We start from the raw sequence: 26,285 nt of genomic DNA, 5'->3' as shown, positions 1-26,285 counted from the left end.
GCTTTTTTTTTTTTTTTTTTTTTTTACATTCGTATTCGTCTAACAGTCTAATCTAACATTACGATATATACGGCTAGCTTTAATCACATTTACCTTGCCAGTTGATCCCTCGTGGTTACTTGCGTTACCGGCAAAATTCATTAGCCGATGCTCACCGATGAGTCAGAGAGATAAAAACAGTTTACTCTCTGAATCGTTCGAAAGACAATAGAATCCCCAGTTTAGAAATGGCAACAAAGGCTATAGAAAATTTCGGTGGTATCTGACAGTTTGAGCCAATTACGATTCCAAATTCGATGACTCGCACGCTAAATATAGATTTACAGAAACTTTCCACTTTCAGCTACTCTCTTTCTTTCTCTCCTAATCTCTTCACGCTTCAATTTTTCATTTTCACGATAACGCTGTATCTCGTGTTTCCTCTCCTTTCAGATAAAATCCAAAGTATCATAAAATTCAAAAGAGTGGAGGCATGTGCCAACCGACCAATCGACCAATAAACTAACTAGCCAGCTGTGCAAATTTCGTAAATAAAGAGACGTTGGCGCGTACCTTGATGTGTTTGACGGCCTCTTCAGGTGGCAGGTTGGCGACGCTGTCCATCTGCGTGTCCACCCAGGCCTTAACAGCGGCGCTCGAGTCTTTGTACTGCTGCCACAATCTGCACGCGTGCTGATACTTGGTGCAAAGGGCATCTAATTCGGCCCTGGTGTCCTCCCAGGCTTGTACGGCCTCATTTACCGCTGCTTCGACCTTCTCGCGGACCTCTGCAGCGCAACCCTCCCGCAGAGGTTCGGCAGCCTCTCGCAATTCGCCAATGAGAACTTCTCGCGCGCCCAAATCACCGCTCAGACCCTGCAATAAGATAAAATATTTCCGTTCGTACACAAGCCACACATACACAAGTTTTTGCGTCTCGTCTCTCTTCCTCTCCTGTGCTCTTCCCGACGTGAATTCGGATATTGTCGGAGCAACTTGCAGAAACTCGACGAAAGATTTAGTGGAATTCTTTGATAAGAAGTTCGGTGTAATTGGAACAGTTCATAAAATTTTAGCATTGTTTAATTCGATGCTTTTTACTTAGAGGAAGTATGTGCATTTGTGTATGTAACTATTTTAAACAAATGCAATAATATAATAATGTTGGAATATATTTATAAAAATTGGAAATATTTTAGTTCCCTAATGGGTAAAATCTATCTTCTATAGGAGATCAATTACCAAGGATTATAGGACCCCTGTGTCCTTTTTTATTGTGCGATACACAATACGATTAAACGTATTTGGTCGAGTTCCTTTAATCGGTTTGTTTATCCTCGTTTCGCTATACGGATCAAAGAAGCGAACTCGCGCAGAAAGGCTTCTTTTATCGGACCTCCAGGGTTCAATGAAACTTTAATTGATTTTGTACGAACGATTAACTGTCTCTTCGTTGACTCTTACTCGCTACTTCTTCTTATAATAACCTTTATTTTCCATTGGCATATGTTAATATATCACGATGTAGCCAAGGATAACCGCGTTTGGCTAATGATTTCATCGTATACGGGTTCTCCATATAAGATAAACATTCTAAGCAGGGAAAATACACTTTACACGCGTTTCATGCATATTACTAATGATTAAAATTATCTTTGACGTACGTTCCGCGATATTTTACATCGATACGAGAAGGTTCGGTTTTATTCCTTTCCACCGCGTGGAATCGTCAAGTCATTATATAACCTCGAGCACAGGAAGAATAGATACAGGAAGAGACTTTGCATATTGTTCCATTGTTTCTTGAGACGATTAATCGAACGATGAATGTATTGCTCTATGATCTCTTGGTTAATTGCGACCGTCGTAGCTATTAACTCGAAAGGCCTCTCAAACACGTTTTCTAATTCTCTTCGTCCACATAAAGTTATCTTTATTAGCATATTTTAGTCTCTTGGATATTTACAAAGAGATATTAGCAAAGAAAATAGTTGGGATTATCTAATTTACTGCATTAGAAATATTTTACTCTCTTTAACTAATACGTCCTATTTACCATTTTAAAACTAAAGAAGCTCGAAGTTTTATCATTTTCTTTCCATCGTCCGTGTCCTCTAAAATTCAATGTCAAATATTTAATCGTTACTTCCTAACGACCTGTATGATATAACAATACTTAAAAGGTAGAAAACACGAAGACATTTTAATATTTCAATATAATACCTTGAAAAATGGAATAATGTTAGATTGGACATCTAAACTAAGGAAGATAAGTTGTATAGGCTGGAGCCGGCTCGACAGAAGTTTCAACTCGTTAGAAAATTCTGGTTGCCCGAGTGCTCGTATTTCTCGAACGCAAAGAATACTATTCGGAGCGCGGGATATTCGCACGATCGTGGGATATCGTTGGAATCGCTATAACATTCGACTACATAACAATGTGTATATCGCCGTTGCTGCTCGAAGAATGCACGTGCCAATTTCCTTTAAATATGCACTATAAATAATTTTGAGTCACGAGACTACGAGCACGTTTCGAAGCCTGTGTGGCTCGAATTCGGTCAGAACGTGGTTGGACTAATTTTGTGTCGTGTACTCGAGTTCGTTCACCTGGCTGACGGTTTTCCGGCGAAACCTTTTGGCGGAAATCGAATAGCCGCCAGTACATTTCTAGCGAAACCTCGTTTTACACCAGGCAACTTTTTCTTCGAATTCGTTCAGCAAATTCTATAATTTTCTTCGCTTCATGTTCAACGAGGAATTTATTTTAAACTGATACTTAAGCGAAGTAAAATTACCGTAAGTTTCATTTAGCTGAGAATCTATGAGTTTCGTGAACAAATCGCGTGAAACTGTAATGAAGGGAAATTTGTTCCAATTTAACGCTCGTAAAAAGTTTCACTTTAGTATCTTTTGTCCTGGAATAATCTTAAGTCGCATGTTTCTACTTAGGAATTTTTTTTAATTGAAAAATGAAATGGAATTTCGTGACAGGAAAATAGCATCCCGAAACTCGTGTAACGTGCGATTAATTCGGATAATCGTGACTCGCTTCGTGTCTATTTCAAGCCGTCAAGTGCCACGGTGGCAGCCGATGGTGCACTTGTCGATTTTAACCAAGCTGATCGGTCGATTTTTCGCGAGCCGGAAGTTACTAAAATGCACCGGCCTGCTCTTGTGGGCGCGGTATTGCGATAACTAACGGAACAGGAAGTTGCGACTGGCCTGGAGCTTCCGCTTTATATGATATAGCCGACAAGAATAAAATTCCTCGAGTGTTTTATGACGTTATCAGCCGAGCGTCAAAAATAAAAGCAATCGAAGGAGCATTGCACAACGAAAACGTAGTCGTGTTGAAACGCGAAGAAAACAATTTTTTATTAAAAATATCTGAAAGAAATATGAATTTTAAGCGGAAAAGATTTTTCGCGTGTAGTTAATTGAATAAAGAGTCATATTTTACGACACCACAGTATCGTTCATTTGTGAAACTCCTTTCTCATATGCGAATATATTAATAATAATTATCTGTTCTTGTAGCACAAGCATCTCGAGATTAATCGCTGTATAAATAATTAACAAACAAACCGAGCTGTTGCAAAAATATTCGCTTCCCCAATTAAAAAACTAATGAAAAAGGAAGAGAATCTTATCTAAAACGACTCATCTATAGCAAACAAAGCCATATGTGTACCGCACGCGGAATAACAAACAGGAGGTCGAAAATGCGCAGCTGGGTGCGGTCGCTTGTTGTCCTTGTATCCGAATTTTGTAAACTCGTGGCAAAGATTTTGGAAAACAAATCTAATCGGAAACAATCGTTACCGTACTGAGATCGTAAACATCGATTCCTTTACAAGCTAGGTAAATCCGTGCTTTTCCACATGGCATAGTTTACATACCGTATCACTGCGTCATACATCCTGGCCACCGTGCTCGTCTGTGTCATCCCTCGTATATAATTATATCAATGTGGATTAGCGAGCGTCTGCTGCATGCTCGTTTCCTTCATTTTTACTTCGACGTGCATCGCGCTTATTATGATTCACATCATTTTTATTACTTATAGCATTGCCACGGGAGAATTTTATTCTTACGTTGTTTTGGAGTATTACTGCACTTTCTTCTTTGATATTTAAATATTTGACAAGTGGAAGTTATAATTTACATTGCGAATAAATAAAGAAGGAGCAGTAAAGAATCATTGCACCTTTCTATTAAATACTTTTTCCCTTTTCGTTATTTTTCAATAAAATTTCCAATTAGACTATCGTAATTCACAATTCTAGCGTAAGAAAAATAATAAAAAAGATTTTAATTGAATTTTGTAAACATTTCTCTCTTTTCGTTTGTCCTTCTTTATTCCTTGAATTGATTTTCTTTTATTCTTTGTAATTCAAATAATGTCACGTGGAATCGAAGAATTTCAGGCCGCGTCACCGTCGCACATGAAAAATGTAAATGAGGGATTTTACTCGCGATGTCTCGATATCTGTTGTTCGTCAAGGACAATTCATTTGGCCCGACCTGTTGCCGATTACCATTTAATCGTCAACTGACTAATTTTTTCTAATTACTTAGACACGGAACATAAGCATTACACTGTTTGTTTCAACGAAACTAAAAACGACTTTCGAGCACAGCTGTTGATTATGTTCCTTCTATAACGAGTCATCTCCGTTTTTTGCATATTTGTATACACATTGTTCGACCTGGTTCGGTTTGTTTGTACGGAGGATTACGACACACGGGACACCACGAAGTGACAAAACATTACGAGTTCGCTGCTATCGTTCCACCGTTACGTTTATCCCTTATCTCCAAAAATATCAAATACGAAACAAAAAAAAAAAAAAAGAAAAATAAATAATAAAGAACTAACAACATATAAATAAAAAGTATCCGTATGTCCTAAAACGATAGTCAAACTCTACATTGCATATTCTAACGTAATAGTGAAACGAAGTTGAAGAAGAATTCGATACGTCCTCGAGTTTCAATTGTTCGGATACTTTGCATTTTTATAAATATTCAATGCTTACTTCCGTTCAATCAACTCGACGTGTCCAGGGCACAAGTATGCTCGACGGTTTCTTACGATCATTTGCGTCGATCGTTTCACCAATTTCTCACATGATTCGCGTTGCCGCATTTTTAATATTTCTTACGTTTCATTTTGTTAACGAAATCGAAATGTTTGAGGACCTCCATAGTGTGGAAGATTGTTTAATAAGAAAGAAGAAACGCACTCGCGTGTCACTTATGTCGCCAGTCACTGTACGAAGGAACGAGAACGTTCAAATACGCGCGCTCGACACGACCGCGACCACGGAACTCGTGTCACTGATACACGACCTCCGATAACACCGATCCCAGACTTGTTAGGCGCCTGCGCGCTCTGTGAATCGCGCCGCTTTCCTCGCACGTGGCGAAGGTTATCGCAGAGGAAAGTGCGTCTTCCGGTGAGAGCATCGATCGAAATGCTTCCGTACGTCATTTCATTTTAATTTCTAGAAACGCGTGTTTTTAATTTTCAGTCTGTATTAATTTGAAAGATTTAAAAAATGGAATATTCGAAGTTCGATGTACAGCGAGAGCGTCGATCGATCGATAATCTGCGTTGGGTAAGTGGATTTTAATTTTTGCGAATTCTCGTTTTACTTTTAAAAGTTTTACGTTTGAAATATTTGAATGAAAGTCGATTGTCTGAATATTTGAATATTCGAAGATTGACTATGTATGTAGCAAATATATTTTAAGTACCTTAACTTTAGCTTTGAAATCTTCCATACCTGAAATATTCGTAATTTATTATACCTTCCAGAATATCTTTTATTTTCTTCTTTTCTTATTTTTGGAAATATATAGTAATCGGCGAAAAGTCGATTACATAGGTATATATTTTCCGATGAACAAAGTTTCCAATATTAGGTTTCCAGCTTTTATGCGAAACTTATTTTGGAATATTCATAGAAATGCTTTCTGTACGATGGAGTTACATACTAGTTTCTTCAATTGCGAACGATTGGAGGTGTCGAGGGCGCGCAAAAGCAGGCCGGTCGATACCATTCGGTTAGTTATTCAAACTTCTGCAAGTTTTAACGCATTCCGAGGCGCGAGAGACTTTCAAGGAATGTTCGAGCATACGAGTACCGGGGGCGTGTTATTGTAAATCTTGGATGCCTCGAAACGTTACATCGGGGGCCGTGAATCGACTCACGGTTTCGATTAGGATTCTTCCCTGATTAACGACAATTAGCTCGCGTGACGTAAGTAGCCAACCAAGAACAACGTACTTACACAACGTACGATTACCTTTGCACGATCGACATAGAAGTTCAAACTTACCTCTAGCCTTTCGGTAGCTTTCAGCAGTCTTTCATAATCGACAGATCCTTGCACGGTTAACAATTCCATCATGTAGTCAGCCTCTTGAACCGATTGCTGTACCATCTCCAACTGTTTCTCAAATCTTCTCCATAAAGCGAGCCTGTTCTTCAACAACGTTAACAATCGCGAACATCTGGCTTCTAAGTCTGTATGAGTGTCTTGAAGGTTGGAAATGTCTCGTTCGACGCTGACTGGCGATACCGAGACTCTCATTACTGTGGGTAGAGTGTGTAATAATTGTCTAAGGCCCATGATATCCTGCCATAAAATCGCCAGTTCGTCGGCGACAGTTTGACATCGATCCACAGCAGCAGCGACTACTTCGCTTCCCTGTTGTTCGCTTCCCTCGCATTGATCCAATATAGACGATTGTCGTTGATGGGCTTTTCTAACGCGGCTAAGGCCACGCTGGATCGCCTGAAGCCTTTCCCTCAGCAACTGTGCCGCGTCTAACTCTTCGCTAATTTGGCTCTCTATTCTGCGAGCCGAAGATAGTAGAACACCGACCTTCTCGCTCTCTGCCACGGGAAGCAAGCCTAGGCGACCTAGCTCGTCTTGGATCAAGCAGATCCTATCGAATAAGACTGTCAAACGTTCGATGTATAGATCTAGTTCTTCTTCTGTCTTTAGAACACCGTGAAAACCATCGACGGTTATTCGTAATTCGTTTAGTTCTCGCTCAAGGAGTTTTAGCTTCTCGTTGGACGAAATGTCTTCGGAGGAAATGTTTCGAGTTACTTGCTCTTGAATGTCGTTTATTTTCTGCGAGACGTCGCTCCAGCGATCTTGAACCTCACGATGGAACTGCCTTTGCAACATCTCGTCCGATAAGGGAATTATTCTCAGGGCTTGCTCGAAGCTATTGTTAGCTTCTTCTCGAATGTTGTTGTGCACCTCATATTGCGCCTTCAATTCCTAATAAGACGGAAATATTCGACGTGTAAAGAATTTCGACGTTTCAACTTCGGTCGTAGGAATTTGTAACAATTTTTTTAACTCAATTCTTGAAATATATTAATCGTTCGAACGATTTTTCATTACTTACCCAGAATTGGCGTATATGGCCTCCTGAAGGATCGCGGATACTGACCAATTCCTTCTCCACCGACGTCATCCAGTTCTCCAAACGGTTCATTAGTGCTTCCTGATTGCACCAACTCTCTCTAAACGCCAACAATTTCCTCAACGACGACTCTACGTTATCCTGAAGCTTCACGATAACGTCTAAGGCTTCGCCATAACGATCTTCGGGATCTTCGATGTTCACCAATTCTTGGAGATTGCGTGCCACGTTCAGAAGCTGAATAAGCCGAGCGTGGTGTGTCGCAACGTCCATTGCCAGAGACTAGAAAAATATCAAGTACGTATGTACCCGCTGTATCCTCTTCCCTCGGTGAAAATCAATACACGCTAAATATCCAATATCCGATACCATTACATAAAAAGCAGCTCGAATTAATTCATACAAGACTAAACCAAAATACGTGATATTATTTATATCTGTGATTCTTTAAGAAGAAAATATTAATTTACCTGATATAAGGAGATGTACTGGTCATAATCAGACGACGTCACAGTCTGGAGATCAGGAACTCGTTGATGAGCAACTTGGAGCCATCCTCTCTCCTCTTTCACCCCTTGTTCCAGAAGAATCCACCTAGACGCAGCCAGAGCCATTTGCTGAGCTCTAGATGCGGCCTGATCTAGCAACGATATAGCTCTGCTATGCAATTCTTCGTGAAGATCTGAATATTTAGTTCTGGTTTCTGGGTCCAAATTTCCTTCCAGCGACTCCAGAATTGCTCGACAATGGTTTAGATTCACGAAGAACTTCCTGTGCTTCTGCATCTCCTCTTGTAAATGTTCTAAACTCATCACCGAGATAGGACTCTCTAATAGATTCTCCGCGATTTCGGTGATCTGAGCGAATTCTCGAAGAGTCTGTTCGTACTCTTCGGCTAAGGCTAATAATTGGAGGAGACGTTCACGTTCGATGCATATTCCATGCTCGATTATTTTCGTCATCTCGTGAGCCGCGTAGGTCTCTTCTGGAATATGTTTTCCAGGATAGTCGCGTAGTAATTCGTGTGAAGTGGTAAGCAATGTTGCGGTCTTCCACATGTGACACCGGTTCATATTTTCCAGTTTGTCCAGCTCTTGTAGCTTCCATTTTGTGGATGCTTCGAGTTCAATGATTTCGTTCAGCAGTTTTCGTTGTTCTTCGATTAATCTATTAAAATAAAAGAAAAAGAAAATAGAAGAATTTTAAACTTTGGATAAACATTAGAAAGGATAAAGGGTACTATTGACTTGGAATAAATATCTCACCTGTACATATTGTTCACTCCATTCACAAATTCATCCCACCTAGCGAGCTCACTCGTAAGTTGTTTCTCTCCATCGTCGGTCGTGTCTTCGATCATCTTAACCTGAGTCATGAGAGCGTTCAAACATTCCTGCAAGTTTTTCCTATCTTCCCCTGGATAACTGGTCTCCACTAATTTCCAAATATCATTGAGCTCTTGAATATTCTCTTCCACATTTTCCACTTCGTCCTTCAGTTCAACGTAAGTTTTATCATCGTGAGAGGGACCAGTAGGACACTCTTTGCTCAAGAAAATTCTGTATTCGATGGTCTCCAACCAAGTGGAAATCGTATCTACGATGACAACCAGAGTTTCTTCGACGGCGATCGCGTCTTTTTCTTGAGCAGCGTCCCTCAAGTGAGATAGTTCCTTCCTCACGTCTGCAGCTCGTTCCTCAGCTAGTTTCTCATTTGCCACTTTATCCAGATGAGCTATATGAAGAATGTTTCCTAGATGACTCGGTTGTTTAGCGTTTCGAAGGCTCTGCATTCGATCAGCGATCGCTTTGGTCGTTTGACTGCTCTGCGTGATCTGATGTTGAGGTTCATATTCTGTTGTTTCAGCTAACAAGAAAGCTTTCGAACTCGCGCCCTTCTGTGGTATCGCGTGATGAGACAATTCCCACGAAGATTGATCCCTTCCTGGTTTTTTCGAAGATTCACTGATGATATCCGCGTAAGTTTTGATTCGTGGCCGGTCATCTTCCTGTAAAATTTCTATTGATTCTGCAGGAGAAAATGGTTCTTCGGTCGTGTCCATTGGTTCAGGTGAAGGCATGTGTGGAACAATCGACTCCTGTTGACCTTCTGCTTCGTCTTTGACTAACGTCCACACATCTGGCGCGTCTTTAATTGCTATCGGTTCGATCATTGTCAATGATGCGCTTTGTATAATTTCTTCGTCTACCTTTTCGTCCGGGACAATTTTAGTATCATCGTCGTCAAAGCCTCTTTCGAAGAAACCAGGTTCGCCAGAGGCAGACTTTTCTTTACCTACATTTTTCTTGGTAACATCGGAATAAGACAATCTTAGAGACACATCTCGCGATTCTACAGGTTGTCCAAATATGGATTCCAGATCCTTTTCAGTCGTTGCGGGCGTTTCGTTGGTCTTGTGTCTCCTCTTCCGTTTCTGCCTCCTTCCAACGCTGTCGTCTATTTTTCCTGTAGAGCTTAAATCCTCTGTAATAGTCGTATCTTGCGAACTATCAGTGAATTTACTCGCTGTATCGGTAGTAGTGTCACTAGTTGGGAATTCTATGGTTGCCTGCAAACGGATTTTAAATTCAGCATCCGTAGTTTCGGTATCTTCCTTCGAACGTGCTACCGATTCCTCAATTTCTGATTTCTCTATCTTCTCAGAGAGATTCTGTTCGTCCTTGAATTCCTCTTGAATAGTTTCTTTCATAACAGGTTCTGGTTCTGTTACTTCCTCGATCTTCGTATCCAGGTATTCTTTATATTCTTGTACTTGTACATCAGGTGCTACTGGAATTTCTGTAAGTTTTAGAGGCATCTTTACCTCTGCATCTACCACGTCTATCGTGGCCTCTATCACATTGCCTTCTTCATCTTTAATCACTTCCTTTTCTTCTCGAGGTACTAGTAATACATCGTTTGTTTGCTGTGAAGCCGTCACCAACAACGGTTTCTCTTCTTCGACGCTCGTTTGCGCGCCATCTTCGCGAGTTTCGGGAATGATTTGTACACTTTCCTCAACTTGTGCCAATAATTCGCACGTCTTTATTTGTACTGAGGTGTCCAATGTCTTTATCTTCTCCGGTATGACAGTCTGAGACTGTTCATCCATCGATTCTTTCTTCTCTTCTAAACTGGTCTGAGAAGACAGTTCGCAAACCTCGACTTTTTCAGGGGAAAATGTAACTGGACTGGTCTGTATCATGATTTCTTCAGTTGGCTCGGCCAACATCGTCTGTGATTCGGTTTCTTGAGTGTCTGCCTGCCGCGGACTCTCTCCTGGGGTCGTTTGCGTTTCCATTATCTCGACAGAAGGATGTTCTATCAAATCCGCTTGGATATTGAAGTCCAACGTAACTATTTCTGGACTGGTTGGCTTGCTAGTTTGTGCTTCTGTTTCTATGGTCTTAGGTGCTTCAGGAGTCACAGTTTGAGTAGCTATTCCAGCTAAAATTTTCTCTTCAATTGGTGGCGGAGTGGTTTGCTGTTCGACAGCGACAACCATTTTCTCTGCTGTTTGTGTCTCCATCTCCATTGATGGCGCAGTTGGCGACGTTTGTGCCTCGATAGAAACTACATCCGTTGCTACCGTTTGAACCTGAATTTCTACAGTTTCGATTGGAACGGTGGCTTCCGTAGTATCTTCGATCGGACTAGTTTGAACAGCATACTCTTCCATTCTCTTCTCAGGAGATTCTATCGTTTGAGTGCTCGTTTCTTCTATCTGAGGTGGCTCTTCGGTAACAGCCTGAGCGCCAAAATCTGAAGCGGGTAACGGAGACGTTTGCATTTCAGAGTGTTGAGTAGTCGATTTTTCAGGTTCTTTTTCTGGTGTAGTTTGCATGCCAAAGTCCAAAACAGACAACGGAGACGTTTGCATCTCTGCGTGAATTTCCGCCATTTTCGGTGTTTCAATCGTTTCCGAATCTTCGAGCGAAATTGAAGAAGTTTGCGCTTCTTCGTGAACTTTTACGATTTCTGGTGTCTTGGTCTCCTCTAATAAATGCGGCGAGGTTTGAATATAAATTTCTGATATCTCTTTTTGCTTTGGCGACGTAGCAACAGAAACGTTGGACGCTTGTGGAACAGTCTGTGTGTCTGCCTCGTTCGATGTGACGGCTGGAGCTTTGTCTTTACCTACGTCAACGTCTGCACGCTTCTTTTTCTTCTTTTTCTTCTTCGTGGCTTTCGCATATTCGCTCTCCATCGGCGCCAGATCATCCGTGAATTCTTCATCGTCGGAGCTAGTCTCTGGGAATTCCGTTTGCTCTTCGTCCTTGAAGCTTCGTATTCTCTGCTTCCTCTTCTTCTTCTTTTTCATCCTCATCACACTCTCGTCATCCGGCGTTGTCGCCGATATCATCGTTCTGTCCGCCTCATAACCGTCTTCTCCTTCCGATGTTTCGTCTTTCGGCAACGTCTCTAGCTCCCTGGATTCCAACATCTTCGTGATATCAGGCTGTGGCGCTTCGCTGATATGTTTCGAAGAATCAGATAACGCGACGTCGATCTCTATAGACTCTGCAATATTGGATACCAAAGAAGCGCTTGATTTCGTCTCCATGGACGACATAGGTGACTTAACCTCTTCTTCGATCTTCTCAACCAACGGTACAAATTTCTCTTCTTCAGGTTCTATCGCAGGTTCAGTCTGGTACTCGTCTTCTTTCTCCGACGTAATCACATTGTCAGAAGTTCCTTCCTTTTCCGAACAGATAACAGACTTGTCAGTTTCCTCTTTCTCCGATGTAATAGTAAACTTATCCGAGGTAATCATTGTTCTTTCTGAGAGACCGACATACTTGTCCAAGCTGACGATCGTAGGCTCAGCAACCGGTGGAGAAGTTTGTACGATCTTGTCGTGAATAATTAATTTGCTCTCCTTGTCTGCAGGTAAACTGATGTTGACGTCTTCTTTCACTATACGATGAGGAGCTGCTTCCGGTTCAGCCTGACTCTTCACCTCCACCGTAGGCTGCATCTCTTCACCGTCCTTCTTCACAGCCAGAGATATCTCCACTTTATGGAAGATCGGTTTGTATTCCGGTTTCAGTGCTTCGTCCATGTAGTCGTCGACCGAGTAATCGATCTCCGGAATGAACGAGTTCTTCACTATCTGCTGTTTCACGTGTATAGGTAAAATTTCCGGTTCGTCGTGCCTCTCGCACTCCGTCGATGGAATCGTCGAAACTGCCCCTTCGATCTGTGTAGGTTGCACTTCTGAAACGTCAACTATCTTTTGTAGTTCCGTTGATGCAAATCCTACCGACGATTCTGGTGCTCCTGCTGTCGCCGTTTCGATCGATGGCTTTTCCTCTAGTACATCTACGGTGCCTATAGTGTCATCGTGCTTTTCTACATCTACCGTGCGACCTTCTAGCTCGATACCGGGTGTTTCTCTGCTTACTGGTGCATCGACAGACTTACAGGTCGCCTTAGTGATGTCGTCCGATACGATCGACTCGATCGAAGACTTCGCTAACTCTTGCTGTACCTGTGTCTCGTGTATCTTGATCTCTCCGATTGGACTCTGCAATGCAGCAGACACTTCAGCATCGATGAACGCCTGGCTGGCTAACGGAAGCAACTTTTTGTCTTTTACCTCGACCAGGAAGTGCTCCTGCTCGTACTTGTCCACTAGTTCAGGTTTCTTTTCAACGAATTCCAATTTTGAGCTCTTGTCATCAAGGTGAATTTGCGATAAAGATTCTTCGGGAGTTCGCGGAGATTGTTCCTTTCGAATATCCGCTATCGAAGGTTCCATTTGACTCTCCAAAGTCTTCTCTGTTGGAATAGCTACGTCTACAACTTTTTCTTCCTTCTTCTCGGTCACTGGAACATCTTTTTTGATATCGATTAATGGCTTTTCTTCCAATGGTTCTGGTTCTATATATACCGTGCTGGGGTGCATGTCTTTGGCGAATGCTCCAAAGAACGGTCCTTGCATGGGTGTGTCATCGGTTACGATCTTTTCTACCTTCAAATCTTTCTCTTCTTTGTCAGTGACTTCTTCGACCAAAACGCGTTCTGGTGTCTTCTCTTCACCTGTAGCTCCGTCGCTTCGAAACTGCCTCTGTTCCTCTTGTTTAATAACGTTGATGCTAATATGCGGAATATTCTTCTCATCGATCTCCACTTCTTCGGGCTCTTCTATGATCTCCTCGGTAGTGGTCTCTTTACCGTCCACAATCGTAACTTTCCTAATAATCCTCCTAGTCTTTCGAATCACTCTTCTAGTAACTTGCTGTACCACAGCGTGCACGCTCGACGTTTGCGCCCGATATTCTCCACTTTCCATCAGCAGTCCCTCCTCGAAAGGTTGTGGACTGATGTCCTGAACGTGACCTTGGGTCACCATGTGCGTATACTGCGGCGCCAATTCGTATTCCTCCACCTTTACATCTTTGTAAGGAGTTCCAGTAGTTACTTTTCCGCCATGAATCTGTTTCGTCGTGGTTTCTATCGTACCATCTGGCTTCGTAGTAGTCACCGTGACCTGTTGATCCTTCATAGTGGCCTCTGAGAAAGCTTGCACCACGGATGGCGCGTCTCCAATCGCCGTGGACGTGGACGATAAGTGTTGTTGAGTGGTTTGTCTACTAGTCATCGTGGTTCGTCTCAATTTTCTTACTATTATCCTCTTCGAACCATCTTCGTCTACTACCACTTCGGTGGTCACGTCATCTGGTTCGACCAGAACAGTTTCGAATGATTGTGGAGCAGCGTGAACGATATTTAACTCACTGGTGGTATTGTCAGCGTTCGTGGGATCTTGGTATTTCATATCAACGACGATGTCCTCTGCTGTCGCTTCAGCATGTTCCTGATCGGTTTCCTGAGCGGAAGAGGAAGGTACGTTCTTCGTGGCTATCTCGATCACATCGTGATCACCTTCTGTGGTTTTTAGAATCTTTATCGTTTCTTGGGTTTGAATGTTCTCGATGTTTGGGTGTGCTATGTCCATGGTTTGCGTGGTCAAAGAATGACATTCTGTTGAAACTGGCATTTTATTTGTTGACGTTTGTTTGGTCAGTTGTTGTGGTTTCTCGACGATGTTCGCTAACAGACTTTGTCCTGTTTGCAGAGAAACATCGGCTAAAGACGGCATACTAGTTTCGAGGGACGAATGAATGGAGGGTGCCTGATCGAGGGTGGCATCATCTCGGTCTGACGTTTCGTCCGCTTGCGCCTCTTCATCGCAAACCTCCTGGAAAATTTAAGAAACGATTCTGGTTCAAGATACCTGTCTGATCATCCTGGATGCTGGTTCTTCGACTGCTGCAATGTTTTTCTAAATAATCTTTCATCGTAAATTTCATCTACTTTTTCTCGTATAATGATAGAACTGTCTTTCAACCCTTAACTATATTATAAACATTATTCCGCTAGATATTTGAAAAATGTTTAATTATGTAGTGTAACGTACAATTTCACATTTGGATGTTTTATTAGGAGCCACAGTAAAAAATTAAGTTGTATTATCTAGCAGTATTATATTTTTAATCGCACTCTAGCAATTAAGTGTTAAATATACGTTGATCATTGTATGTATGTAGTTTATTTTTATGGATGATGCGACTGAAGCTCTAACAATAAAGCTATTAAATTTTGCTACTTTGCTACTCCGTATCTTGACATTTAGATTTCAAGTTTCAACCAGATATAATGGCAGATTTTATTACGTCGCATTGTCCAAAAAGCCTATTGCACAACAGGACTGAAAGCAATGGCGTAAGTAACAGTGGATTCCACTGGGTCGTGGTAGCAAAATTTAACGCGTCTGTGTTAATGATGGCACTACGTTAATCACTGGCTTTTTACGCGGGAGACCACATTGATTATCCGATGATTGGGTCTTCGATTATTTCGATTTCAGTATTGCTGCACCTGCATAATGTCGGTGAAAACGAAGACGAAAGAATTATTTAGAAAACATGATCATCGAGGAGTAAGAACGAGAATATCTGCAGACAAGAACACTCCGCGTAACACTGTCGTATTTTTAGCTCACGTCCGACTTTATTTTAATGCGTTTATTTTAGGCGCGCCAAGTGGTCTACGTATATGTGATATAAAGAAAAAGGGAACCGGAAATTTATCTATCAAAAGCGGATCGAAACTTACAAAAACAAAAAAAAAAGAAAATAAAAGATAAGAAAATAAAATAGCGATGCTGAATAGAGAAACAATTAAAATTTCCACGAGACGCTATTTTGAATACTTTTCTAATAGCAATATTGCGAACGAAAGAGGTTATTTTACATATACACAAATACATAAGTGTCTATATGTACATAGAACTCGTAGAATTTCTTGGTGATATCCAGGGATAAATAAAAAAGGGGGGAGATGGGAATTAATGAGAATACTTTAATTACAGCATGAAAAAAATTACAGAGTAACTGTATTAACATTCCATAAACAAATGCTGCACCTATACAATTACATTCATTACCTTAAGCTAAAAGAAACATAAAAAGTGCTAGTTTCATATATAAATAAATACACCGTGAAGTTGTGAGAAGAATGAACGATGACAGTGCGATGAGCGTAAGATGACGGTGTAATGGCGGGCTGATAATCATAGTCATTTTTCATAAATTATAAAAAACTCTATATATTTTTAGTGGTTCAAGTTGTTATGTCGATTAACACGCCTATGATATTTAACTCGCCATATTCGTTGCGTATGATGAGAAGCTCAGATGAGAAATAAACGCAATGACATAAAGATAAATAAAAGTAGATGAAACGACAAGTGTACTAGAACCTTATCCTGTCATAATTTACCCATTAATAAATATCGTGCAAAATGATACGTGATACAACAAACATGAATTACTACGTTAAGAAGCAGAAAGGAAACAAAAAGAATGTTACATGCTTCGCTATATCTATCACCCTATTACCATTATGTATTTACTAAAGTATAAGATACAGGCAGTATTATATGTATATGTATACCATTTCTCAATATATAATACATACTCTGTACACATCCTTATTATTCTTGTAGTAGATCTCTTGCATCGACAAGAGACCGAATAATTCCTTTTATTTTACTCCCAATCCCAAAATAGACTAGAACTTGACTAGAAATCGATTAGAAATTTGACCAAAGTTTACCTGTCTTTAAATTTTAAATTAATCGATGGTGCTACATTTATATGTCCGTATAAATATAATAAATAAAAATAAGTCGTACGTATAAATATATATATAATAAATATTTGCTAAATATTCCTCTTCATTCTTTAATTTCTCATTTCATATTTCTCGATTCTCTGCTTCAATAATCGTGTTGCATGAAATATGTTAAATTGAAAAGTCAATCATGACGTTACGTCTATTCGTATAAATGTAAACAAGTATTACGTAATATGTAATGAATATTCGTTAAATAATTCTATTCAACTCTAGTTTCGTTTCTCTTTTCGTTTGAAGTTTCTTTCATACTCCTAGAACTCTCTGTTTCTGTATCATCGTGTATTTCACGAGACTGTTGCGCGAAGACCAGCGAAGTTTGCGAAAGCTCCCGTGCATTGGAAAACGTTGGATACCTGCTGCCTTTGCTGCAGTCGCGACATCACTTCCAACAGCGCATTCTTCAGGACCTTTGCCAGCGTGCTGATTTCTGGCAACGATTCAAGCTCCGACACCCGTTGCGCGTGACTGCTCAGCTCGTCCTGTAAAGCCTGTCCCGGCACAGAGACACACAGACAGACGTTTTATATGCGTGATTCCGCATATCGTGGTTTCGTTTAAAAATAAATCGTGCACGCCGCCATTCTAAAACGGGGGATTACGAGATCGTCGACCAGGTCCGTGTGTTGTAAAAATCGCGATCAACTATCGTGTCCGATATTTGCCAATTTTTCTTAGCAATAGGAATAAGAATGCAGAATCGTGATATGAAAATTCTGAGTTTATGAGATGCAAGCGATTTCGATTTGCATGATTTTTGGAAAAGAACAGAGGATCGAGAAATATTAGAACAATATTTGCGTTCAGTGAGAATCAATAGAATTGTTGTAAACGCTCGCAAACACGTGCCGAATATTCTTCGATTCTCTGTGTACAATTCGAAGTGTCATCGTACCATCACCCACGAAAGCTGAAAATAAATTTTATTTCATATAAACGCACCTTGTTCGTGGTGGGCGGTTGTTGCTGCTTTATACCGGCCACGATATTCTTCAGCCAGCTATCCGTTTCGTCCAAGAATTTCTTGTATTCGTGGATATCGTGGCCGCGTTGTTCTTGTTGGCCACGCGCTCTTTCCAAAGTAGCGCGTCCTTGTTCCGCTTGCGATAAAAGGGTGGCGATGCGAGACTGAACTTCTTCTAGACTCGACAGAAGCTTTTGTGCTTCCAAATCGGCTGGAATTTTACGCAATTCTTCTTCTAAATGACCCACTTCCTGATCGTATCCTTGGAGCTCCGTTAGTAGATTCTGAAAATCATTTCGATAGTTCAAGTCACAGAATAAGTGAAATATCCGAATATACATCTGTGAAAATTTCAAATAAATATATGATAAAATAATTTTCTAAAAAGGAAGATATCGAAAAATATTATAAGATTGTTTTTTGTGTATAATCTCACCGTGATTGCAGACAGCATAGAGTCTATGCTATCTCGTGGCAAGTAAGTTCCCTTTAGGTTCGAAAGACTCAACTGTAAAACCATTAGGCGCTCCTGTATGATATCCTGTAACATAGGGATGTATTAATGAACGTGAAGATTGATTGTGGCGAAGAAAATATGCCGTGCACGTCCGATACCAGTCTGTTAATCGATGGATTAGAGGAACTCGTCGAATTTGTAGCAAATCGTAACACGGGGGCACAGACAGAAAACACATAAATGTATCAAAAAATGCTGCAATTTCTTTGATTTTAATGATTAAACAAATTTAGAAGATATAGCTATATTCATGCAGATTTGACAAAAGAATCAAGAAATTGTTATAACGCTATAGGGCGCTCTAATAATCGGGTTTATTATAGTATTGTGTAACATCGATCTTTTACATTGGACAAACTCTAAGAAGTACTCTCTTAGGACCATAAGAGGGAAAGCTCGCTAAGATAAAAAGGTTTAGAGAAATACACCATGTTACGTAATATTTTAAGAGGGATTTCTGTTGATCAAATACGTCGACGTGACGTGTCGTGTGACTACAAACTGCTTCCTTGAACAAGAATAAAGTTAATCGGTATTATAAAGAATTATTTTCTGTCAATGTTCTTTTCTTCCAAGTCGAATTTATCGCGAGATAAATTTTGAAAAGTGAACCGCAACGCAACCAGAAAATCAAGTAACGTTACTCTCGTGCATCAATAAAAATCAAAAAACTATAGCATGCAAATGAAGGAAGGAAACAAAGATCTATACGGTGACAGAGAGAAGCAACAGCAATGTAGCAGCATTAACAGTGGTAATTAACTATTAACAGCGGCTGTCAAAGTGAAAACGTACAGAGTCAGCGAGTAGAAAGAAGTATAATATACGTTCGATGTATACACACGTCGAGAGACAAGTGGAAAAAATGAAAATAGAGAGAGAGAGAAAGAAAAAAAGACGTTAAAAAATTGGAAAAAAAGAAGAATAAAACCAACAACGAACGAAGACATAAGAAAACAGTAAAAAACACTTTACCAAGCACACACGCGCGCACACACTCCTACGCGACCTCGCGTGTCCTACATATAATACATATAGCCACACGCGAGTTCGCATAACACAACAGTAACAAGAACAACAAGAAACATAATGAACTCGTTCAAGCTCGATTGGGTGATGATCGAGCACAGCTTGTATTGTGATCGCACCTTGATCCCTCGTATCCTCTTTTCAGCCTCATCTTCAGTTACCCCCATCTCTCTCTCCGTCTCCACGATTGGAGTGCGCCGCTGCATCGATCCTTTTTCTCTACCTAAATGTTTCTTGGGATCTGGATCATGGTCAGGGATACTTGGTGTTGAGGATAACTCACGTGGATCGGAATAAGTGGACTCTGATAGTTGATCCGGGCTCACGGTCTTGTAATCGAGCTTTAGGGGTTGTTCGCCAGAAGCGGATACTTCGACAGTGGACAGTGACGACAATTTTACATCTTCAGAATTTTCTGACGTTGTAGGAACGTCACGCTCCAACGACAGTTCGTCGAATTTGGAAATAGACTGGTCGTCCTTGAGATGGACAGAGGATAACTCAGAAATTAGATTATCGGAGGGATATATTAGGTCTGACATTGGATTCTCGATCTTTTCCTGAACCAGTTCGGTGGATTGGTTCGTTCTCTGCTCGTTCTCGCTCGACAAGTAAGTACTGTAATCGCTCCAGCTACCTATACCACCTGGGAGATCGGCGATCAGACGTTCGGTATGCGGTCCACCCATGAAATAAGAATTCAAGGGGCCACCATTACCGCCGCGTTCGTTCAAATTACCACCGCCCTGATCCCCGTCGAAATCATCTTTATCGTTAGAATCGCGGTTGATATCGTCGGAAAGACTTTCCATCGGATAGTTAGCCAAATTTTCGAACAGGTAGCGTTCAGCCTCGTGATAGGGGTGTTTGTCCGGCCAAAAACCGCTATCAAGAGAAAGGAACTTGGATCTACTGAGTTCTGACAGGGTTTTTAAGATTAGGGGAGTTTGTACGGGTTTTTTCTTCTCCGGACTTAGAACTAGAATTTCGTCGGCTATGTAGAATTGTACTTTTGGTTTCACCGGCTCGACCACGATATCTACCGTTTCTATTTCTGGTTCACTGGATATACATTTCTCGAATTCTTCCTCGGTTTCTAGTTGAGACTGCATCGATTCCATGGTTATGGGAGACTCAATTTTATGTAATAATTTTTCTGTTGATATATCTCGTTGTGGAAGTTGATCGGTTTCTTGCATTATACTTTCGAGTTCTTTTACAATTCCCGATTGTGCCCTTTCGATTTCTTCTGTCTTCTTTTCTGTTACTTCCTTCTCAGTTTTGTCATCTTCTTCTGTTAGTTTACCATTCACTATTATTTCAGCAGGTTTAATGGTTTCTTCCGGTTTTGCCTCGGGTGGAACGACTTTATCCGTTTTAACTTCAGAAACTTTGTCTGGTATTTCCTCTTTGGAAATTACTGGTTCCTCTTCAGATATCTTTTCCTCGACATTTTTAGTCGTCTCTTCCTGTCTCTTATCTTTAATTTTCTTCGTTTTAGATTTTTCTTCTTTCGTAGGTTTCTTTTCTAGAGGCTGAGCTTCTGGAATTTCTGCGGTTTTCTGTAGAAGATCGACTTCTTCCTGGCCTTTGGCAGATATTTCTGTCTTTTCTTGTATAATTGTTTCTTTCAAAACAACTTGTTCCTGCAAGACACCCTTCGCTTCTTCCTCGTCTTTCTTAACCTCCTCGATCCTTGTTTCATCAATCTCCAACTTATTCAATTGTGCACCTGATTCTATTTTCTCTTCAGGTATCGTCGCGTCTTTCTCTCGATCGACTGTTTCTTTTGGACTTTCCGGAGTTGATGGAACAGTAGAACCTGCGCTTAATATTTCAATTTCTTTCTCATCCTTTGGCGATTGAACTTCTTCATCCGTAGACTTCGTTGCTGCTTCTTGTTCTTCACGTCTACCTTTCTTCGCCTGTTTGTTCTTACGTTTCGATTTTTCTTTCGAAGCTGATGTTGGTTCTTCTTTCTGTTTTATGTCTTTTTCGGCTTCATCCGTCACTGGTTCGGGCGTTTCAGTTTTATCCGGTTTAAATGTTTCAGCTTTATCTGTCTCTGGTTTAGGCACTTCAGATTTATCTATCTCTGGTTTGGGCGTTTCAGATTTATCTGTAACTAGTTTAGGTGTCTCGATTTTGTTTTCAGCAAAGTTTTCTATTTCTCCTGAAACTTTTTCCTTTTCTTCAGTTGGTTTCAAAAGTTCTGTTTCTTCTCTACTTGGTTTTGTCTTTTCCTTGACTATCGGTTTAAGCATAGTTTCTGGAACAAGCTTTATTTCATCAGGAATCACCCCAGGGATGATTGCGCTCAATTTCTTAATTTCTTGTAGTTTTTCATTAAGTTCTTTTTCTTGGTTGGTTTCATCAGATGAAATAGTTACTTCTTCTGGCTTTACTTCGTCTGGCTTTGCCTCTTCTGGCCTTATTTCTTCCAGTGTTACTGTTTCTTCTTTCTTCTCTGGAACAAACGTCTCAGATGTTTCCTTTTCTAATTTTTCTTCGCTGGATGCTCGTCTAGTTGATTTTTCTTTCTTCTTTTGCTTTCGTTTCTCCTTCTTCGAAAGTTTCAACTTTTTGTCTGCATGAGCTTCATCTTTTACCTCTGCTGTTTCTGTTTTAGTGTCTACAATCATTTCTGCAACAGGTGTTTGCGGAGACTTAATTGGTTCTTCTTTATGTTTCTCCTCAGTTGCTTCCTTTGCAGATACTTCTTTTTTCTCTTCAGGAACATCTGGTTTAGAATCAATTTCTTTCTTTTGACTTGCTTCACTTTCTTTTACATCTTCCTTTACTTTTTCTACCGACATTTCTTTGATCTCAAGTTCAGATACTTTCTTCTCATCAACCGATGTTTCGATGATTCGTTCTGGTGCCGTTTCTACTTTCTTTTCTTCAGATTTTTCTTTATGCTTCTCTGTGTCGGTTGATTTTTCAGGATTTGTAATTTTTATTTCTTCTTCAACTTTTTTAATTTCTTGAACCTCTGTCTCTTTTGCCGGTATTTCTTCTTTAATTTTAGATTCAGGTACCTTCTTTTCTTCAATCGATGTTTCGCTAATTCCCGATACTGTCTCTACTTTCTTTTCTTTAGATTTTCCTTTACGTTTTCTTGGAGACGTTGATTTTTCAGATTTAATTTCTTCCACAATCTCAGGTTTACTTTCAGCTTCAGATTTTGTAATTGCTGATACTTCTAGAATTTCTTTAACTTCTTTAGTTTCTGGTTCTTTCACAATTTCATCTTCAGATTTCAGTTGTATTTCTGTTACCTGTACAACACCCGATTGTTTGATTTGTTCTTTATGTTCTAGTTCTTCTTTGGGCTGTTCCTTATCAGATTTTCCTCTCTTTGATTTCTTACTCTTCTTTGAAGCAGCAATAGATTGTTCCTTTGTTTCTGCTTTTCTCCATTTATCTGCTGATTTCGAATTCTGTTTATCCATTTCGATTATTTTATCTACTTCTGGAGTTTCAGGCTTCACAACCTCTATTTCTTTCACTTCCTCATCAAGCTTTTCTTCAACTTTCTCTCCTGCCTTTTCTTTGCTTTCTTGGCTCAAATTAACTTCTTTCGTCTTCGATTTGCCCTCGTGTTGCTTAGTATCTTTCTTTTCTGGCTGTTTCTGTATCTTCTCCTCGACTAATGGCTCTATTATTTCTTTCTCTATCTTCTTCACATCCTTTTCCTCGATCTTACTCGTCTTTTCTTTATCTTTTTCCTTCTGAAGGCTTTCTCTATCCTTTTCCTGTTCATCTTTTGTCACCTGATTGCGATCTCTACTGCTCGATTTTGCTTCACCTCTCTTTTTCTTCGATTTTCCCTCCTTTCCTTTATTTCCATCTTTTTTCTTTTGTTCCTCCACTTTTTGCGCACCCAACTGCTTCTGTTCTTCTGCCAAAATTTCTTCAGGAACTATAGGCTTATCACTCGACTGTTTCGAGCTTGCTTCGTCTCGTCTGACGCTTCTGGAACGCGATCTCGATCGTCTAGATCGCAGTTCTTTTCGATTTACGAATTCCATAAAACCTTGTTCGTCGATTTTAACCACTTCTTCAATTGATATCGGCTCTGGAGCTTCTTCCACGTGGATTTGTATTTGGGGATTAGAATTTTGTTCGGCAGTTTGTTGTTTTTTCATCATAATCTTTTCGCTAGTGGGCGATGAGAGAGGTTCCTGCGGTTCCGCGTGTTTACTAACAATAGTAGCCCACGAATCCTTCATTTTCTGCGGCGTTTCGACTACTATCGCGCTTGGAATTGGCGACATAGAACTAGTTTCTTCCGCCATTGCTTCTTTTTCAATTTCTTCTACCCACGAAGTTGACTCTATTTTGAAAACGTCTTGTTCAGTAATTAATTCGTTGAACTTTTTATCTGTTGCTATTTCCTCAGGTTTGGATGTTTCTTTTTCAGCCTCTGGAGTTTCTGTGATTATTAATGATTTTTCAGATGTAATTCTTTCGTCTTCGATTAGTTTATCTAAGCTTTGATCAGGCATAAGAGGAATCGGTTTGAGTAACACAACGTCTTCTTGATTCGATTGTGGAGAAGTTCCCTTGCTAGAAGCTGCTACTTGAGCGTACGATTTGTTAGAATCTTTCATATTTAATTCTAATTCTTCAACTTTCTCAGGAACGACAGACTTCATATTTTCTTTCTCAGTTTCAGTATCGACGGAAGACACTTTTGCTTCGGTAACAATCTTTTCTTGTTTCGTATCTTTCTTCTTTTGATGTTTCTTATGCTGCGTTTGTGGGCTTTGTGGTTCTTCAGGCACAGTTTCTACTATCTGTGCTACCTTGCCTAATTCTGCTGTTCCACTTATCGATTCTTGAGGAGTTACTGTCATAGATTGTACATTTTCTGCAGGAAGATCGCTAGTTCCTTTCATACCAACGACAGATGCCCATGATTTGGCGCATACCGGTTGAATTTCTTCCTTAGATATTTCTTTTATTTCTGATCGAGATTCTTCTTTCTTAGTTTCTTCCAAAGGAGCTTCAGCCAAAGGTGTTTCTCGAGGAACCACTGCTGGGATTTCATTTGCTTTTTTCGACTTTCCATCACGTTTCTTCTTCGAATCTGGCGAAGAAATTTCCTGTTCTTCTTGTTTCTTTGCATCTTTTTCTGGAGTAGACGTAGATTTAATATCAGACTTTTCTTTAGGCTGTTTCTGCTTTCCTGACTTTGTCCTTCCTTCTTCTTTCCTAGGCTTATCCGAGGGTTTAGTTTTCTTTTCTATCACTGGAGATTCAGATGCATTCGAATCTTCTATCTCTGGTACTTTGCCATTCATTGATTTCTCAGTTGCTGTTGATTCAGTCACGACACTAATAGATTCTTGCGACAAGGCTTTTTCTTCTGTGCTTAACTTTTCTTCTCTCGTTATCTCTTTAACATCTTTCTTTTTAGGTTCTTTAGAAACTTTCTTCTTTCCAGAAACAGGCTTTTCAACCTTCTCACTTTCCTTCTCAATTTTCTCTTCAATTAGGATCTGAGGTTCTGGAACAATCTCTTTCTTTTCATCCTGTTTCTCATGTTCCTTCTTATCTTTTTCTAATTTCGTTTCTTCTTTCACTTTCTCCACTTCAGAAGATTCGATTGCAGGTTTTACTACTTCTTCAATTTTTGGTTCTAATGTGATTAATGGTTCTTCTTCTGTAATATTCTTTTCTATCTTTTCTTCTTCTTTTCGATCGATAATTTGAACTGCCGAAGGTTCGTCTATTTTTGTGACAAGTTGTTCAGTTGTCTGTGCCAACTCTGTCCCCTGTACAATCGCAATATCTTTCTTCTCAACTTCTTCAGACTGTTTGAATGCCAATGAAGCTTCTTTAGTTTCTTCATGAATAATCATAGTAAGTTGTTCCACAGCCTTGGTTAATTCTGTAATATCGTTCTTTTCAACTACTTCAAGTTCTTTTACCGGTGATGTCATTTCCTTCTTTTCTTCTTTCTTAGACTTTGACTTCTCATCTTTCGGCTGCTTCTCTTTCTTCGATTTCTCTTTCGGCTTCTTATCAGATACTTGTTGCTCCTTCTTCCGTATCTCAGGTTCTTTTTCTTCCTCTTTATCTTCTACTTTTCCCTCGGCTGTACTCTGCTCCTTCTCTTTTTTCATCATATCAAGCTCTTTATTCACATTCTCGATAAGAGCTGCCGTTTGGTCCAAAATCATGTCCGTAGATTTAATCTCCGTGGTTATTTCTGCGATAGTTTTCTCTTTGTCAATGTCTTTTTCTGAAATGTTTTGAGCATCTAATATTTCGGAATGTTTTTTATCTTCTTGAATCTGCATTGTTTCCTTCGCAATTTCAACGCTTGTAAGATTAGATTCCTCCAAAGGAGTTGCCATAACTTCTTTCTCTTTAGTCTGCTTAGATTTCACCCAATCGGATTCTACTTTGTAAAATGTGCTAATAGGATATTTCAGAGTTTCTTTGATAAGCGAAAGCTTTCTGCTTTCAGCTTCAGATTGCTCCGTGTCTTCTGACTTCTCTTCTTCTTCTTTAGGCTCCTTCATAATCGATTCTTGAGCAATTCTTTCGATACTCTCCAATCTTGGAGGTGCAGAAGCAGGCACATTTTCTTCTATTACCTCTACTACTTTGAAACACCGATGGAAATTGATCTCTGCCTCGATGTAAGGACGATAATTGAACCAGTAAGGTTTGACCAAGTCTGTAAAGTAACATGGGTAAATTTCTTTTGTGATAGGTTTAGACTCTTTAACCTTAGTAGGAACTTCTACTTGTTTTATAGACTCAGCAACCTGCGTCTTAATCTGACTTGCTTCATCCTCAATTTTTTGCTTTTCAGGTTTAGAATCTTCATTTTTGACAGGAACTTCTACTTGGTTTATAGACTCTGTAACCTGCGTCTTAATCTGGCTTGGTTTGTCTTCAACCTTTTGTTTTTCAGGTTTAGAATCTTCACCTTTGACAGAAACTTCTACTTGTTTTTTAGGCTCTGCAACTTGTGCTTTAATCTGGCTTGGTTTATCTTCAACCTTTTGTTTTTCAGGTTTGGAATCTTCACCTTTGACAGGAACTTCTACTTGCTTTATAGACTCTGTAACCTGCGTCTTAATCTGGCTTGGTTTATCTTCAACCTTTTGTTTTTCAGGTTT

General features: G+C 40.0%; 1 protein-coding gene across 1 annotated transcript in view; it reads right to left on the bottom strand.

Annotated features, from left to right (window-relative positions):
- LOC117151710 (titin-like) overlaps window positions 1-26,285 on the bottom strand; it is a gene marked incomplete at its 5' end in the record, with an annotated part of 44,246 nt that overhangs the window by 13,910 nt on the left and 4,051 nt on the right. Inside the window, 9 exon segments of the mRNA XM_033320921.1 lie at window positions 553-855; window positions 6,328-7,284; window positions 7,415-7,714; window positions 7,903-8,599; window positions 8,698-14,639; window positions 16,993-17,127; window positions 17,579-17,884; window positions 18,037-18,141; window positions 19,266-26,267. Coding sequence (XP_033176812.1) covers window positions 553-855; window positions 6,328-7,284; window positions 7,415-7,714; window positions 7,903-8,599; window positions 8,698-14,639; window positions 16,993-17,127; window positions 17,579-17,884; window positions 18,037-18,141; window positions 19,266-26,267 — 15,747 coding nt within the window.

This window comes from Bombus impatiens, unplaced genomic scaffold (assembly GCF_000188095.3).
Source record: "Bombus impatiens unplaced genomic scaffold, BIMP_2.2 scf_0377, whole genome shotgun sequence".
NCBI lineage: Eukaryota > Metazoa > Arthropoda > Insecta > Hymenoptera > Apidae > Bombus > Bombus impatiens.
This window is presented reverse-complemented; position numbering and strand designations above follow the sequence as displayed.